The sequence below is a fragment of the Phyllostomus discolor genome, chromosome 9, assembly GCF_004126475.2.
Source record: "Phyllostomus discolor isolate MPI-MPIP mPhyDis1 chromosome 9, mPhyDis1.pri.v3, whole genome shotgun sequence".
Taxonomy (NCBI): Eukaryota; Metazoa; Chordata; class Mammalia; order Chiroptera; family Phyllostomidae; genus Phyllostomus; species Phyllostomus discolor.
Genome location: NC_040911.2, coordinates 89,655,141 through 89,673,562, shown reverse-complemented (window position 1 = coordinate 89,673,562; position 18,422 = coordinate 89,655,141). Strand labels below are relative to the sequence as shown.

Here is an 18,422-nt window from a genome sequence, read left to right as displayed (position 1 = left end):
TGGGTGATCCAGAAGGCCACAGCTATGGGTAACTGGTGACTGCAGCTTCGTAACAACTATGCACCAGCTCATGCACCAAGTCTCTCTTGTGCAGAGATTTTTTATGAAACATCAAATCACCCGGGTGACTCAGCCCCTCTACGGCCCAGATTAGGTACCCTGTGACTTCTAGCTTTCCCCAAAACACCTTTGAAAGGGAAGAGATTTCAGTCCATTGATGAGATACAGGAAAATAGCACAGGGCAGCTGATGGCAACTGGGGGAACTGCATAAGGTCCCAAGGCGCCTACTTTGAAGACTGAGGCATCATTGTCCTATGTACAATGTTCCTTGTATCTTCTTCAATAATATGTGTTTTTCATAGTATATGGCTGGATACCTTCCGGACAGACCTCATATTTCCAACAAGAACCAATTAGTGTGTAAAAAGAATAAATTATAGATGTTCATTAAATATCTGTACACTAACTGTAAATCATAAAATCTTAATTTCATGGTTTCTGAAACTTCTCTAAGTCAGACCACTTCCAATCAGCAGGGCCTTTGGTTCATCTGTATGGGGCAGATTAAGGAAACAGTCTCTTTGGAAAAGATCATAATCAAAAGAAACGAGATCCCCACGGTCCCTCTGAAGGGAGCTGGGGCACGTGTGTGTGCACGCATGCATGTGTGTACTCTCGCTTTCAAAGCATTTCTGTCCCTGGTCTCTCTCTGCTGCGCCTCAGCCCTGCTTCTGCTTCCCTTCCCCAATGGGGCATGCAGTGTAACATGTGCAGGCGCTTTTAGTAATAGCATCTGCTTATTAAGCCTGCAAGACTGAGTTAACAAAAGTAACATTCCCAAGAATTAGTGTAGTTTTCAATTAAAATGAACACAATGTCCTGCTACCACTGGATAATGGCACACAAAAGACCAACAATCTGACATGACAATAAGTTGGGAAGAAAAAATGAACAAGTAGCCTCAGGAAAGAAAGAAAAACATGCTGAAAGATGCTAAAACTCAACCATAATTAAAAATATAAAGGTTCTCACCAAAAAGACTGAAAGATACTTAATGCTGGTGAGAATGTGACAAACAAGAAATTTAGAACAAACTGTACCAAACTACTTCTGTAAAGGATCACAGAGTAATTGCAGGTCATGTGTCTCTGCCATGACTACTCAAGTTTGCCACTGTAGCTTAGACAATACATACATAAGTGTTTTGTAAGTTAAAGTTCTAATAAAACTTGACAAAAACAGGCACGGCCAATGGTTTGCTGACTCCTGTTTTAGAGTGGAAGGCATTCTGTATCTGCTGCCCCAATATCCACTCCACTCTCCCTACTCTGTGTTAGGAGGTGTGAACTGTGGTTAGGACTGACTCGTCACACCAGCTCTACCTGGTCTATAGCTCTCTATCAGGGCCATTCCAGCTCTCCTGCCACAGCAACAGGCTGGGGCTGTCCAATCACTGAGCATCTCAGGATTTGGGAGTAGAGAAGTTCTGGAACCCCGCTAATCTCTCCCCTTCAGGCTCGTGTGGCACGTGAATGTAAAGCCTGGAACTGCCTTCCTGCACTAGGAGAGAAACCAGGCTGCAGATGAAGCCAACACATGGTGGGCTGAGATAAATGAAAATTGAAGAGAAATATTATAGAACAAGAGTGCTGATCAAGTGACAATAAAAATGTGCACTAATCTGTTACATGAGGCAATAAATGACGATTTAAATCTAAGCCAGCGTGGGTCAGGTTTTCTGTTACTTGCAACCATAGCCATCTAACTGATATATTTATCAAATCGAAAAATGTGCATATCCTTTATCAATTCTACTTGTGGGAATTTAGTCTATAAATATACTCAAGCACATATTAAGGAATATGAGAAAATTAAAATTATAGTATGTCCCCAAATAATTTAATTCAAATTTGGTTGAAATCAGGAAAAAAAACTGCAGGTCACAAGTCACAATGGTATATAATGAGAGACCTTGAAAAAGTATAATTATGTTGAAGAGGAATGGACAATTCAAAGCATTGGACACAGCATTACCCACTGCAAAGAGATAACCTCAACTTTCCAGTGACTGCAGGAACCCTCAAGGCGAAGAGCATCAGCCAGGTGGGGCAAAGGCCTCAAGTGTAAATTTAAACTTGCTCTGGTAGTTGCTATTCTCATTACAGCTCCTCAGGATTTGTAGAGATGAGCCTGAATCTCTCGGAGACAGTCAGCTGTTTACTACAAAGGTTTTTATATAATATCCCCAGAAGGTAATTTTTAACGATAGCCACAAAGTCCATAAAACATACCTATTAATAGAAAACTGTACTGTTTATTAGACAAAAAAGAACTTATTAGGCAACTGTATTGTTTGCTAGAAACTAAATTTATTACAATATTATTATAGAAAATGGAATTTGTTTATTCACACTATAAAAGGAACATATTACCCTTGTGATAATTAAGGCATCAATTTTATATTAAATATATTTATATGTGACATGTGCTTATTTATTTATTTATAACTTTTTCCCGTATACACAAAAAATGTCTAGAAAAATATACAAACTATTATAAAGTGACCTCCTATGAGGACTACAATTAGGGGAAGGAGACTTTCCTTTATATACCTCTATTTGTTAGTTTTTTTAAATAAGACTACAAACTCATAGTAAAGGGGGCTTCAAGAGTAACAAAACAAGAAGATGACAAATGACCATTGTGAGTGTTACCTTGTTCAGTTCCTTCACCATCATCACAGCTGTTAATAGACCAACTGGTGGAAACGTGTCCAGTCCAACCAGGATGTCTGCCCACATCTACTGACCAGCCAAGGGAGAGCAAAAATTCTAGGAAATGTGGCTGAACATTTCTGGAAGACTCCACATTCTTTAAGATCTGAAATATATACCAATCATCAACTACAGTAAAAGAAACAAAAGCATATCAAAATAAATCTTCATAAAAATTGGTTACCTTTGAGATATCTCACAAATCCTAGGCTAAGGATAAACTTGGCAACATGTTACTACAGTTAAAAATGCATGCTTTCAAGTTGGATTTGAGTTCAAATCCTTGCTGCGCCTAGGCAAACTTCTTAACCCCACTGTTTCAGTTTCTTCATCTATACAGTGGGGATAATGATGACTGTGAAGATTAAATGAGAGAATGCAAGTAATAGCTCCCTCCCTAGCAAAACAATTATTAAACCAGACATGTTTACTAAAAGTAAACAAAACACGATGTCCCTGCCTTCACAGAGGTTACTGTCTGGTGAGTAGAAAACATTACCTAGGTATGTGGTTATTTAACTACCAACCTTGACAAATGCTATTGGAAATACAAACCTATTAAAAACACATTGAAGATTAGGTATAATAATGAGCATAAAAACGTGTTTCTCTTAGTCCAAAGAAGAGAATGCAGTCATTCCAGAAAAAAAAAGAAGGACCAACCAGAAGGTTCTCCCCTCTTCACTAAGTACGAAATATAATACCTGTGCTTTTTACAGCCCCTCAAAAGAAAAGCTCCTTGTTCTAAGACAGTGGTTCTCACAGAAGTGAGTTTGTCCTCCAGGAGCCACTTGGCAATGTCTACAGACATTTTTGTTATCTCAACTGGTGGGGAGCTACTGAAGAAGCCAAAGATGCTGCTAAGTGTCCTATTTACAGGACAGTTCCCTTAACAAAAATTATCTTGCCCAAAATAGCAATAGCGTTGCTGATGAAAACCCTATGACAAAGAAAGAAAAGTGTGGTATCCTCTACAAATTAAACAGGGAGGGGAAAATGATATTCCTAACATTAAACCTAACACTTTCTAAGCCCACTCCTGACTTTCCACATCAGAATGAGCAGGGACAGGATCCCAGAATCACTATTTTCAGTAGCTTCCCACCCCCACAAAGACTGATGAGGCCAGTCCACATATCACTGATGTAGTTCAAAGAATGCTTAGTTATGTCAAGGTCATCAGGAGGCCTGATAAAAATCAAAGTATGAGATGTTAACATCTATTACTTCTCAATCCACTGGGCATCACTGCCAGGCCATCGTCTGTCAAACACATCATCTCTTAAACACTTTTCTTTCTTTTTTAAAAAAAGATCTTATTTATTTATTTTTAGAGAGAGGGAAAGGGAAGGATAAAGAGAAGGAGATAAACACCAATGTGTGGTTGCCTCTCGAGCACCCCAAACTGGGGACCTGGCCTGCAACCCAGGCATGTGCCTTGACCTGGAAGCAAACCAGCGACTCTTTGGTTCGCAGGCCCGTGCTCAATCCACTGAGCTACACCAGCCAGCGCTAAACGCTTTTCTTAGAAGTATACTTACTTAGTTTACCCATATCCCTTCATATTCTTACAAGTACCAGGAAACAGATTTGATAGCCAGTTTTCTTCCAATTAAAATTTGTATTCATAAGTGAAACTTTTAAATAAATGATTTCTGAAAATTTAGTCAAGATGCAGTAAGTGAATCAAATTAAACTTGAAGGCCACTCTCTGGCATCTGGAAATTAATCTAAACCTACCCTATGGCTAGGGAAGGCAGGTTTCAGGCATTATAAAAGAGGCTTCAGAGAATCTTCAGTGTTTCCTAGTCACGCTCAGTGGCTAGACAGCTAATCAAACTAAAACAGTTTAAGAGTTACCTTAAGGGTTTGTGTCTTCTTTTACAAGTATGAGGAAAAATAGCCCTATTTTCCCATAAATTATGCATTAGACTTCCTTCAGAACAGAACCCCAACCCCTGCAATTAATCCAATTCTGAGGTTCTCCCAAAAAACCTGAGTCCACCAGTCTCATCCCTGGCTACCCGCAGTCCACATTCTCCCAAGACCTAAGCACGTTGAACCCTCAATGCATTTTGTGAAGACAGAATTCTCTCTTACCTCTGGAGCCTTTACATATGCTATTACTTAACAGTAACCTGCATCTAGTTTTTACCCATTGTCAATGCATACTTCAAATACCAGCTTAAATGTCTTTTTCTCTAAAGACAGCTTCCTAAAAGCAGTCTAGGTTTTCCTATTATGGCAACCTATAACATCCTCCTATTAACACCCTTTGCTATGATAGTTTATTTAATCATCTGTCTTTCCCTCTGAACAGTAGTTCTGGGAGAACAGAAATCCTGTAGAGCTTGTTCATGCCTGTAACTCTGGCACTTAACTGATAGCAGACACTTAATACTTACAGAATCAATTACATGAAATGAAGAACTTTCTCATAAATCAATCTCATATTCTAGTAGGTCACCAAGAATTTGAAACAGTGCTTCTAGTATAAACATTTTGTTAACCTGTATAAATTTCTTAAGGTGTGCTCAATTTGGTTAGCTAATGGTCTTACAATGATTACACTAAAATTCCAAGGTCATACAGTCACAGTGCCCTGCACTGTGCATACTGTATTTCACACATCTTCCTTTGGCCCTTTCCTGGTCACAGCTGGTAACTACCTGCCTATTCCATGTTTCTACTATTCATTTCAAACAGACACTTTAAGGCTCCTGCCTGCCATTTGCTCTATTTTCCATTCTCACCTATCTTCTAGTTTTCTCCATGCTTCTCCTAGTCACTTCGTTACACGTATACAACTGTGTTTTACTTAGTCTTATTTTTGTCCCCTATTTTTAGGTATTATTTTCCCCACTGCAAACTATGCATGCCTCCAATGAAATTTGCTTGTGAAATTACCTAGAAGATGAGCTCCTTATGAGAAAGGGTTGTTAATCACATCTATACCCTGGTATATTGAGTCACAGGGAAGAATGTTCAGTAAATATCTGTTGTTTTACTCTTCTTAAGCAATCAGGCCTAGCTTTAGCTTTTTGTGGCTAGTTTGTCCTATGAATCTGAATTCCTTGAGAAGAAAAACATGCTATAGCTCTACTATAAATCAGTTCATTGAGGGTCAAGGCTTGAGACTCCAAGCATCGTGGTTTTCATTAACTTGGTTTCTGAACTGGTTCACGAGGCTTTAAGTATCAAGTATAACTCATCTACCATGGATAAGCACAAGCCATATAAAATTGTTTATATTTAAAAGCATAAAAATTACCCCCCAAATTCAGAAATCTTACCTCCTGGTTTGTTTTCTGGCCTGGTTTCATATAGAAAATAAAAACTGTGTCAAAAGGGCGACATGGCAAGAGATCCAGATACCCAATGTCATCAAAAAATCCAGGTATTGTGGAGTCAAGTGCAATAAGGTGAGGAGGTAGGCGGCTATTTGCAGGTTCCTACCACCAAAGAAAGAAAGGAAAAATTACTTCCTCTTTTCACTACTCTAATTATAAAAACAATACTTGTTCATGGTTTAATACATATTAATTATAAACTTATAAACTAGCAGGAATAAGCACAACCATAATCTTAAGAAATGATTTAACATTTCTTGTGTACCTCCTTCCAGTTCTTTTATTTCCATTTTTTTAAAAGACAATTGAGATCATGCTATGTATTTAATTTTGGATCCTATTTTCTCTATAATATATCATGCTTTCTAGAAACATTTTTAATACATTTTTTCTCATTCATTGCTAGTGGAAACGCAAAATGGTACAGCAACTTTGGAAGACAGTTTGGCAGTTTCTTGCAAAGCTAAACACAGTCTTACCATACAATATAGCAATCGCACACCTTGGCATTTATTTATCCAAATGATAAACTATGTCTAACAAAAACTTAAACACATATGTTTATAGCAGCTTTATTTACAATTGCCAAAACTTAAAAGCAACCAAGATGTCTTTCTGTTAAGTCAGCGATTTTCAACTGGTGTGCCTCAAGAATTCTTAAAACATGCAACACCTGACTACTTTGTCAGAGGCACTGACCTCTTTTCCCTTAGACTGTCAGATAAAAAAATGACAATAACCAATACAATAATAGCCATCCAAAGTGAATGAATCAAATGATACCTACAGTGGTCAAGGTCAATATCCTTTGCCTGATTTTATCAAGGCTACTTCCAGTTTCTCACGGGCTACTACTACTTAGAGAAGTCTACATTACTGACTTACTGTTTCACTGACTGATCTACTAATAAAAGCAGATTAATTTTTTAATGGGTTTACTAATATTTCCCAATAACTAACACTCCTTGAGTTCCTATTAAAAAATTTGCTTGGTTGTGGAAGGTAATTTGCTTAACATCCTACTGAATTCAGTTTTACAAGCATTCTCCTTAGTACCTGTATATATATTTGTACGATGTATTCCTAAGAAGGACTGGTGTACAGCTTTTCTGTATGCATGTGCTGTCAGGTTTAAGTGATAAGAAATATGCTGAGGTTCATAAAATAAACCAGTTAACTTTCTGATTTCTTTCTATGTTCTGACAGATGATAAAGCATGAAAATTATTTTCTTGAAAACTTAAAAATTTTAACTAAAATAGGTAACACGAATGGATAACTACAATCTCAGAGACAGTGTTATTAGGACTCGTCTTGTCTCCTTTCAGTCCACAGGACGTAATAATTTTCTCCTAGTAGTACCTTTATTGTTATTTGACTCTTTAATTTTCTTCATGAGGAATATAACTAATCATTTGTAGCTTGTATCTTTTTGCTCCTTGCCTTCCATATTTGCCACTGTATTTCTCGTCATTTCCTCTCTTCTGCATTTTAAAAGTTTCCATGTTCATACTCCCCATCAACAACTCGCTTCTCTACAACGTAAAATATTTTCCATCTACATGCTGAAACCCAAAATCAGACACAAAGTTCCCCCTGGTTTCCTAAAAAGTTAAGTGGCCTTTAACCAAGTAGCTGCCAGGGAGTAAGGGAAGGGGACAAGTTGTGCAATAAGCAACTTCTTGCCTGGCAACATTCAGTTGTGCTTTCCAAAACAAAGAGGCCTTGGAGCAAAACCCAAATGCACCACAGGCAAGCTAGTTCACAGTCTGAGCCTCTGTTTCCACATCTGTAAAATAGGATAGCATCACTTCCCTTAAAAAATTGGTTTAAGGATACCAGAATTAAGAATAATGACAATATTTACCTCAGGATGGTTTACTTTGTGCTAACTACTACATGAAGCATCTTAACATAACCACAATGAGATGGATACTTCTGCCAGCCCATTTTGCAGATGAGGAACTTAGAAAAGTCAGGCAACTTGCTTAAGATCACGCAGTTAGCAAGTAGGTTTAGCTAGGCATAAACCTAGACAGTCTGATCTTAGAAAATGCAAAACATAAGAAATGGCTCACAAATACTTGTTCCATTTTTAAAAATGCTATGAAAGAGCAGAGTCAATTGTAGCCCATCCTTTCAGCAACAAATTTTAGTAGGAAAAGATTTTTAAGATTTTTAAAAAATTATCTGTAGATCTCATTTACATGTGTGATATGGGTCCCCCATTACCCTAGAAAATTCAGAGCTGGATGTATCATCAGAGCGGTCCCCTCTCACACAACTCCGGAAGCACTCGGGAGAAACTGTCCTGGACTCATACAGTGTATGTAACCTATAGCACCACAGAATTTCATTTACTTGCCCGTTTCTTTTTTAAAAATTCCTTCTATTCTCATAAAAATATTTTCACTATCATCAGCTCAATGTTAACTTATGAATATATTTATTCATACAAATTTAGGAAAATTACCTTCAATGCTTCTAAGGACAAAAATCCAAAGTGTGAAAGGAAAAGGCGTGCTGTTTGGAATTCCTGGGCAGGAGGTGGGGGCTTACAGTCTGTGACTGGATCAGGAAAACTTCTCTTCTGCAGTGCTTCCTCACTCTGTTGTTCAAGGCGGATTTCATAAGCAATTTGCTGGGCCATGCCATTCCTTAATTTTTCATGTCTCTCTTCTAACTGAAATAAACCAAATATTTAATTTTTTGTAACTATTATAAAAGGAATAGGATCCTTCTTAATTTTAAAATGAAAATAAAGCTACAAGCAACAAAATAAATGAAGATAATTTTCAGGGATCAACACCAAGTTTCAATTCAACGCAAACATGTTTCAAGATTTAAAAAGTACCAAAGAAACTTGCCTATAGCTGTAAGAATTGCTCCTTCATCTCCACTCCGTAAATGAAACCATTCCATCTCTGCTTCCTCTCAAGAAAGGGGGCAGAGCAGTTGTTCGCATCTCTCTTCCAGACCACTGTCCTAAGTGACCCCCTCATGTTTGAAGTCCGTATCCATATGGATTACTCCACTATACTTTGAGCCTCCCCCGACCTCCTGGCTTTCCTTCTGATCAATGCTAGTTTAAAATTCCACCCTCTTTGGTAAGCAATGATCCTTCTAAGAACCTGGCTTATACAAGGCGGGGCAAAAGTAGGTCTACAGTTGTTCATATGGAAAATAATACAGTAACAATACATAATAATAATGATGGGAAAAAAACCCTCTGTGTTTCATGTACTCACAGCTGTAAACCTACTTTTGCCCCACCCCTGTATTTCTACAGCCTGTTCAACCCTTATAACTTTTGGCCATCTATAACGATACTTTTGTATTTCAGGCGTGCTGTCCTTTCAAGAGCTACAATTCTGAAATTCCCTTATCCAATCGTAATCCCTTTCCTGCAGTTCTCCCCCTCCTTCACTTTCCATCACTGCAAGGTATCCAGGCTGGATACTCATTCCCACAGTTTTCCAAGCCAGTACCACCCTTCTGGCTTCATCTACTTCCCAAACAAGCTTAACCCCCCAAAAGTAACATCTTAATATCTTTTTCTAAGCATATAAATGGCCTTGTTATTCCTTATTTTTCCATAGTCCCATCCACCTATCTCCACACCACTCAAACATTTCACTTAAGCCTCCAGATCCTAAGGACTTTTGAAGCAAGTCAGCAGAGTAAGTAACTTCACTACAAACGATGCTACTTAACCTTAGTGGGGCTGCCTGGCAATTTTAAGAGCCATCTTTGATTCCCTAGTTCATTGCTAAGAATAAAGATTAAAATTTACATAAGCTCCTTTAATTTCCCTCCTTTCCACCTCTGAATGTCTCTGAACCTTTACCTACTCTCTCTTTCTCTGTCTTACCAGAAGTATCCCTTTTCTAGACACAATCACACAGACTCTTGACCCTACTGCCTCCAGACTTTATTAATTATTTCCCTGGCCCATCTTATAGTATTAGCAGATACAGACCTCCACTGGTTCCTTCTTTCAACCTCTAAGCAAGTCCATATTCCTCCCATCCTTGAATTAAAAGAAGAGTAGAAAACAAAAAAAAAAGGAATGAAAGGAAAAGGAAAGAAAAGGAAAAAAAACTAGCCTTGCCTTCTCTTAGCAAGGCTATTCCTCATGCTTCATCCTTCCCTTTACTACTGACAGTATAGTTTATATTCACTGCCTCTCATTAACCATTCACTCCCCAGCTTCTTGTATGCAGCCCTGGCCTTTAAAACTCCTCTGAACCTATCCTCAAAGGGCAGCTACAATTTCACACCACAATCCAGGGGCTTCTTCTCAGTGCTCCTTCTCCCTAACCTCCCTAGCACTGGAAAAGTAGGCAACCTCCATTCCGGCCCTTGTATTCTCTCATGCCCTGACATACCCTATCCCCCCCACTTAAATTTCTTCTCCCTTGACCTAAGATACAAATTACTTAATCTAATTATCTAGATCTAAAACCAAATAAATTTTTCCTGTCTTCCCAAATCTGTCCTCTTCCTAACATCCAGATTTCTATAAATGGTACCAATATCTTCTCTATAAGTCAAGCTCAAAATCTAGAGTTCTCTGGCTCTTTTCCTTCCCTCATCAAATCAAAACAGCTTGGATCCACCTCTTTAATACATTCTAGTATTTTTAACTTCCACTATTGGTGAGGTAGTCTTTCCTTTCTCCTGTCTAGACTGTCATAATAGTCTCTGAACTGATCTCCGTCCTCCAAATATCCTCCACGGAAGTCTGATCATGTCACCACATTACTGAAACCTATCATGGGCCAGCCTGGGCAACCCAGAGACCCCTCCCCAAGAGACCATCCAGTCCCCTTCAATCAGCCACAATCTGTACTTGTCTTACTATATAACCTCCTGGATAACAGAGATCCAAGTCATCTTATGAATCACCTCCAATAACACTAAAAACAAAACAAAACAGTGTCTTAATCATGGAAGTTGTTTAAGAATGTTTACAGTTATTCCCTTAACAACAGCAGACAATAATTTATCTTACTTCTTCAGTGACGATTTCATGCAAATCTGGAATGCTCAGATCTGCTTTCACAAAAGGAATCTTATCCACCTCTTCAGGAAATGGTCGATGTTTCACAGTATATTTAAATCCAACATCATTTTTAGGAACTGGACGAGGTTCAGGCACAAAAAGCTGTTTAAAAAAAAAAAACAAGTAACACTGTGTTTACTACATTTGGTGCCAGCTGTAATGACATGTATTTCCCTGGTCTCTTAGATGCCTATGTTTCTCTAGGACTACACGTAACACAGAAACTCAGTAAGAATCTATAAATACTACCGTTAACAGTAAAGGTAAATAGCCTGTATACCAGTGTACTATATTACATATTATACGATTGTTCATCAAATTATTATAGATTTTGTGACATGGATTGTGGACCTCTACTGCCCCAGACCTGAATCTCCCATATTCTGTGGAAAGCCAATGGGTAAAGCATTTCAAAGCTTAAGGCTCAAACTTTCTTCTTCCCCAAGGGCTCTCAAATCAATGTACAGAATAAAGTACAAGTTCAGGTCCACTGGGCATCTCTAGACAGGGAGCTCAACTAGAACCTTAGTATGGTTTAACTGAAAGTATAAGCACCAAACCTAGGTCTTTATACTCTAATTGCGAGTGTTTCTCTTAAATGCTGGTGAAATTATTTTTAAAGATTGTATTTATTTATTTTTTTAGAGAGAGGGGAAAGGAGGGAGAAAAAGAGGAAGAGAGACATTGATGTGTGAAACAAACACTGATTGGCTGCCTCTTGCGTGTCCCCTTCTGGGGCCTGGCCTGCAACTCAAGCATGTGCACTTGACTGGGAATCAAACCAGAGACCTTTTGATTCACAGGCTGGTGCTCAATCCACTGAGCCACACCCACCAGGATGTAAGTGCTGGTGAAATTTTATTAAGTCACACTTTAAGGAATTTTTGGTAACATAAGTAAAAACTTACAATGTGGTAAGTGAAAATAGCAGTATAAAAATGACTCAAAGTGTTGTTACGTACAGAGAGGAAAAGAACTGGAAGGAAACCCATTAAAATACTAACAGTGGTTACCTACTTCTAGAGAGTGAAAGTAAGGTGATTTAAAATGTCTTCTTTATAATCTGAATTTTCCAACTTCTCCCATAAGTAAATTTTATTCACAAAACACAAACGTTATTAAGAAAATAAACTGTGCCACCCCACAATAAGGTTTCATTAAATTATGTAGCATATTAAGACAATTATAGAGCATATTACCAATTATACAGCAATACATAATTTGAAACAAGTCCTGTTGCCAGAGAGATCAAAAGTCTAACCAAATTCTTTTCATATATGGCATGAATCTTTTATTATATTTATTTAACACTGTCTTAAAAAATAATTCAATTGTTCAGCGGTTGCTCTTAATCATAAGTAAATGTCAGAACCACCAGGAAAGCTTTTTGAAAATACACCTGGCTTGAAGGTGTGCTAAAGAGTAATTAGTGAATCTAGAATTCTAGGCTGCTAAGATGATTCTCATGTGAAGTCCCTAAGACCCTGGCTACGGTCAAAAATATTTCTTTCTTTCTGTGGCTTTTGTTGGAACCTTTTAAACCTTTAAATCATAGCATGCACATGTGCGCACACAAGTATCCACACACTCACTCCTAGTCACTTCCCTGTAACTTCTGATGGATACCTTCTGATTTGCTTTTGCTCCTCTGGGTAGAAGGCAAAGCTGTTGTGCCCAAGCAAGTCTTCCAGACATTCCCCGGACCAGCACAGTGACAGAGGGGAAAAAATCATCTAGAATAAAATGGTGTAAAAGTTTTTATTTTAGACACCCATTTAAAATACACTGGTTATCAACTGCAGAGCTTCTACTAAAGCCCTAGAACAGTGTTTCCCAAACTTTCATCCTTGTATACCACCTCTGTGGTTTCTGTCACACCCATGCAGTGTTACACTGTATGAACCACTTTCTTCCTTTTTTAAACTTAAATTTATTTTTAAAGGAAGTTATCTAGCTCTACTTTAAATGGAAAACCATAATTTTGATGTGCTAAATATATATTTTTAACACACTTAAAGATACATAAAATGTTCACTAACAACGCACTGACTAACATCATCTCACATACCTCCAACGGTACACATACACATTTCTGGGAAACACTGTCCTGGCCAATACCCTTGACTTCCAATGTCTGAATGACCCAAGTGCAAGAACTGGGTGCTTACAGTGCTGCTACATTCACCCATGCCTTCGTGTACCACTGCTCCATCCCAGCAGAAGTTCAGGAGAGGAAAAGGGGGTAAAGAACTCAGGATGGACTTGAGTGACCCAGATCCTTCTTCTTGTTTCCTTTCTTAGTCTCCAGTGTGGGAGTCAAAGTTGTTCAAATGTCTCTCTCATTTCTTATTAACTATTGCAATAAACTATTAAAATGTCCTTTACAATTCTTACAAATCCTAATTGTTTTATATTTCTGGTAGACTTTTGATGAAATGTAATTGTTTGAAATGAGAGTAAGAGAGTCCTAAAAGGTATGGAAAAGACCAGGAAGCCCAGAGGGGACACTGGGACTCTGCAGACTAATCCTTAGCAGGTGACTTGGGAGTAGGGGGCAGGATGAGTCATAATAATAGGCATAAGATAGGAGAAAGAGTCAAGCGAGGTATGGGATAGAGAAGTAACAGGTGACTGTGGGTAAGACTTGTGACCAGCACTTCTGGAGCTGGGCAGTGATTAAAGGCCCCTTGTATTCCCTACTAAAGTCACTGTATCCTACCACAACTCAAAACCTGTGACGATATTCATTTATCCCTGAACTTCAGGAAAACGTCTCACTATCATTTTTATGGATTTATGAGATCCTATTTTATATATTCTCAACAGAATTTGCATGGGACTCTAAGACCGTATTCACCTTTGCAAAGGTAAGAAGGCAAGTCTTTAATGACCGAGAAAAGCCTATTACTATGGGACTTTTGATAATAGAAAGGGACAGTATGAGGTTCAGAAAATTAGGATTCTGTGCCTAGTCATACTATATACTTAACCCCGGATGAGTCACATACCCAATGAAGTCTTGGTTTCTTCACCTGTAAACGAGGGAACTGTACACTAAGTGGGTTCCCTGGGTCCCTATATGCCCAGATTCCATAACACTCACTTTCCTGCACCTTGCACACTAAGAGTCTCTCTGAGAACATGCTTCCTTTATAAACTGGCTGATTCCAATTACCATCAGGAAAAAATGTATTTTGAGTAGTCTTAGTTATAGTGGTAGTCATGTACTTTGAAATAATTTTTATTTGGGGGAGAAAGAAGAGGATAACCCTGAGTGTTGTGTCGATGGAAAAATCACTGAAGGGTTTCAGAAGGGCAATGGCATGGTCAAATTTGTATTTGAGAATGAACACAATGGTAGCAGCAAGTGGGTGGAGATATGGACAACAAATTTTGGAATTAGAGGTAGTATTAGACCAGGTAGGAAACCACAGCAACAATCTAGGTAAGAAATAACAAGGCCCTGCATTTGAATGTACCGGGAGAGGTACAAAGGAAAGGGAAGAAAAGAGTCACTGGGGAGGTGGAAACTGTGAAATCAGTTATATAAGAGAATAACAACAACAACAACAACAACAACAACAAAAAAGGCAAGGTAAAGATGACTTTTCAAATTTCTACCTGTTTGGGTGACACCAGTAACTGACATAGAACACTGAAAAGTGAGGGGCAGGGTCCAAAGTTCAAGAATAAAAGAAGAGTAATAATGACTTCTGGACACATGAAACAATAGAAAACAGCCCACTAAAACAAACATTTTATAAAACTATAGGGCTCTTTTCTGATATTGCAGACATGCATTAAGAGCCTCTGAGAAATTCTATACAATATGTATATTCTATTTTCTGACCTTCTATTTTTCATTTGCTATTATCCCATAGCAAGGCGTCTTTTTGACAAATGCACAATTACTTAGAATTTATGGTCTTTCCTCCCCTGGAGGAAACAGCTTGCTAGTACTGATGAACATGAAGATTTAGCAGTGGAGAAGGCCCGAAGTGCTGAAACTTACTCTGTTCATTCCCAAGAGGCTGCTCCAGCATTGCCAGGATGACACTGTTATCCAAAACAAAGTACCGGAAGCTATGCTTGTTTATGGTTGGTAGCCTGGAGTACTTAATCAAAGTGGTCTCATTCACCAGACTACAAGGAGAGGCAGGACCACTCGGTGAGGGAAATGCGCCAAGCAACTGCATAATACTGTGGAGAATACAAAAGATAATAGTTAATTCCCAAAGCAAAATCTTACATTTACCTCATGTATCAATGTATACTTCTTCACTTTTGATTTTAACTGACTCAACCACCGTCAGTTTTACTGTATTTTGCCATGTATCATGCACATTTTTTGCCCAAATTTCTGAGGGGAAAACAAGGATGTGCATTATATATGGGTAGTACTAATTCTGTATCTATATAAATGTTTTAAATTCTTTTATTTATGCTTATGCATTAAAAGTGTAACTCTAGAAAGCAGTAATGATATCTGTATGCAAAATAATACCCTGGAACACAATAATCAGTTTTGTTTCTAAATATAAACAAATTAAAAGGATGTATTACAAAATTAAAACAAAAGATGTCCCCCCGAAAGTCTGGGCCAAAAATGTGGGTGCGCATTCTACATGAGAATACATTATACACAAAATACGGGTACCCCCTGTGGTGGACGCCTTGGTGTCCTGTCCAGATCCCCCTCCAGTACTGAAAGATCCATTCCCCCACACACAGGGAGTTGGTGGCCACAGCTTTCAGCTGAGTCCCTCTCCAGGAGGGCCTTTGGCCTACAAGAACCAACTCATCTAAGATCACAACTTCCTCTGGGACAGTACACGCCCAAAGAACAGCTGGTGCAAGGGTATAAAGTGCCAGCACCCCTGCCCCAACTTCAGAGAACCATGAAGGGCCAACTCAGTTCCAGATCTTTGTTGCGAGTGCATCCAATAAACTTCCTGCAAGCAGATTTCTCTCTCAGAGTTTGCTACCCAGGGAACCTAATTAACCACAATTCTAAATCATGAAGCTCCTGCAGATACATTAAAAGTTTTTCTGTGTACCAGCTTTCAAAATTATACTAACTAAAGCATTCTAGACCTAGAAAAGAATAAACCCAACCCATTGAATTTTTCAGATGATGAAACTCAGGCTCAGAAGAGATAAATAATCTTTAAGAGACCACAGTAGGCATTATCCTCATTTTATAAATAAGGAACTTGATGCACTAATAGTTATACTTCACAAAACTGCTGTAATTACCAAATGCAAATATATTTTTTAAAAACTGATTTGGAAACTGGAATTCAACTGATCAAGCCTTAACATTCAGAAATATTTATAATTCATAGAGATTTTTGTATACATTCAACAAATAATAACTTATATAGAGCACTTACCATGTGCCAGGCATTGGTCTAAGTACTTTATACATATTATTTTATTTAGTTATAACAACCCTATGAGATAGATACCACTATTATCCCCATTTTATAAAGAAGAAACTGAGGCACAGAGAGAAAGTATCTTGTGATAAAAACATAAGATTTTATCTTGTGGTCCTAGTATCACCTGACCTTTCATATGCAGCTCATTTGGAAAACTAATTTTCCCTAATACGACTTTTATCGTGTCAATCCTCAGCCAGAGTGGCCTCTCCCTTTCTCTTTAATCCTAATGTTTAAACCCAAACATCTCTGATAATGAAAAGCAACATTGCTCAATAGACGTTTTCCTTCTATTTTTCTGTCCTCCTAGGAGGGGGACTATCTAAGAATTTCAAGGACCAGAAGAATTTCATGATGGGTCAAGCCTAAAGATCTGTGAAAAGCAGGTGATACACCAGTAATGGGAACATATGGCTTGGGCATTCTAAACTGGGACAAAGATGGCTGTCACAAAGCACATGAAGGAATCAGGTGAGCTTACTGTGTTCTACGCAAAATGCTAAGACATTATCAAATAGGTTGCTCACAAGGTAATAGGTCACTATGATCAAATCTCACCAGCCAAGCCACATTTTTTCTTTTTGATGGTGACTAAACCAGAAAAGCAGAGAAATATCTCTGAAATCAAGACATGCAAGTATTTGACAGGGTATCACGATAAACCTGTAGATAAGATTTAAAAATCCCCATGAATCTGAAGGGGAATTCCCTATAATGTGCTTTGTGAGTCTACCTCCATTCAATATTTTTATTAATGTCTTTATGAGGACACATAAGGTTTGCATCTGTAGTTGACCAAAAGATGAATTGCAAAGTTAATATATCAGAATAAAAGTTAGAATCCAAAAGAATCTTAAAAGACTAAAAATAATGAAGTAACCTTACATGAAAAAAGTTTCAGGTTTAAACGTAAAGTTCTATACGTTACATCCAAACACCCCTGGATAAGTAAGTATAAAAAAACTGATGAAAGGTGAAAAAGACTCAAAAGATTTAGCTGAATTAATTAAAATCAATAGGTTATCAAAAACCTAATGCAGTCTCCAAGTACATTTTAATGAAAATACAATATTTTTCAGTTTAAAAGCCATCAGTCCACATCTAGCATATTATACTCAGTACATGCCTTTGAAGAGGCACATAGTCAAACCTACCCCATTGAGAGGAGAATGACCAGGATAATAAAAGTACTTGGTTCCCTGTCATTTGAAAAATAGCTGAAAATGCTGGCAGAAATTAATCAGAGAACAAGCACAGTCTCCAGACATCATTACTGTTTGGTAAAGAAGTTGGAATCAGAACCAATAAGTAGAAGTTCAAGCGGGAGAGATTTCAGCTCAGTGTAAACATCAGGTTTTTAACTATTACAATGAAATAGGGAACCTTGGGGATCAGGAATCCCCAAATTGGAGGATTAGTCACTTGGTAAGTATGTCTTAAAATGATTTAAGCAGTACTTCCAGCCAAGATGGAAATGTAAGTAGATACACTCTGCCTCCTCACACAACCAAAAAAAGGGAAATATCAAATTTAAAAACAAAAAACCAACCAGAAATGCTAGAAAATCAAACTGTATATATGTCCAACAGCCAATGAGTTACAGAAGAAACATTCATTCAGACTCGAAGGAGGGGCAAAGACAGGTAGCTGGGGTGGAGGGGATGGGTAGCAAGGCTATGACTGGTAGACCAGGTGGTCCCACATTTGCGTGCAGATAAGCAGGGAGGAACAGCTAGGGAGTGAGGCAGACCACTCAACCCAGGGCTCCAGTGTGGGGAAATAAAGCCTCAA

At 38.2% G+C, this 18,422-nt stretch overlaps 1 protein-coding gene across 11 annotated transcripts in view; it reads right to left on the bottom strand.

Moving 5' to 3' along the window:
- The window catches only part of RALGAPB (Ral GTPase activating protein non-catalytic subunit beta), an 85,711-nt gene that overhangs the window by 12,849 nt on the left and 54,440 nt on the right, over positions 1-18,422 (bottom strand). For all 11 annotated transcript variants that reach the window (XM_028524577.2, XM_036009821.1, XM_028524574.2 and 8 more), the window contains 6 exons: positions 15,203-15,390; positions 12,817-12,923; positions 11,140-11,292; positions 8,599-8,808; positions 6,070-6,228; positions 2,717-2,882 (listed from right to left, as the gene is read on the bottom strand). In XM_028524577.2, coding sequence (XP_028380378.1) covers positions 2,717-2,882; positions 6,070-6,228; positions 8,599-8,808; positions 11,140-11,292; positions 12,817-12,923; positions 15,203-15,390 — 983 coding nt within the window. The remainder of the gene's footprint in view (positions 1-2,716; positions 2,883-6,069; positions 6,229-8,598; positions 8,809-11,139; positions 11,293-12,816; positions 12,924-15,202; positions 15,391-18,422) is intronic.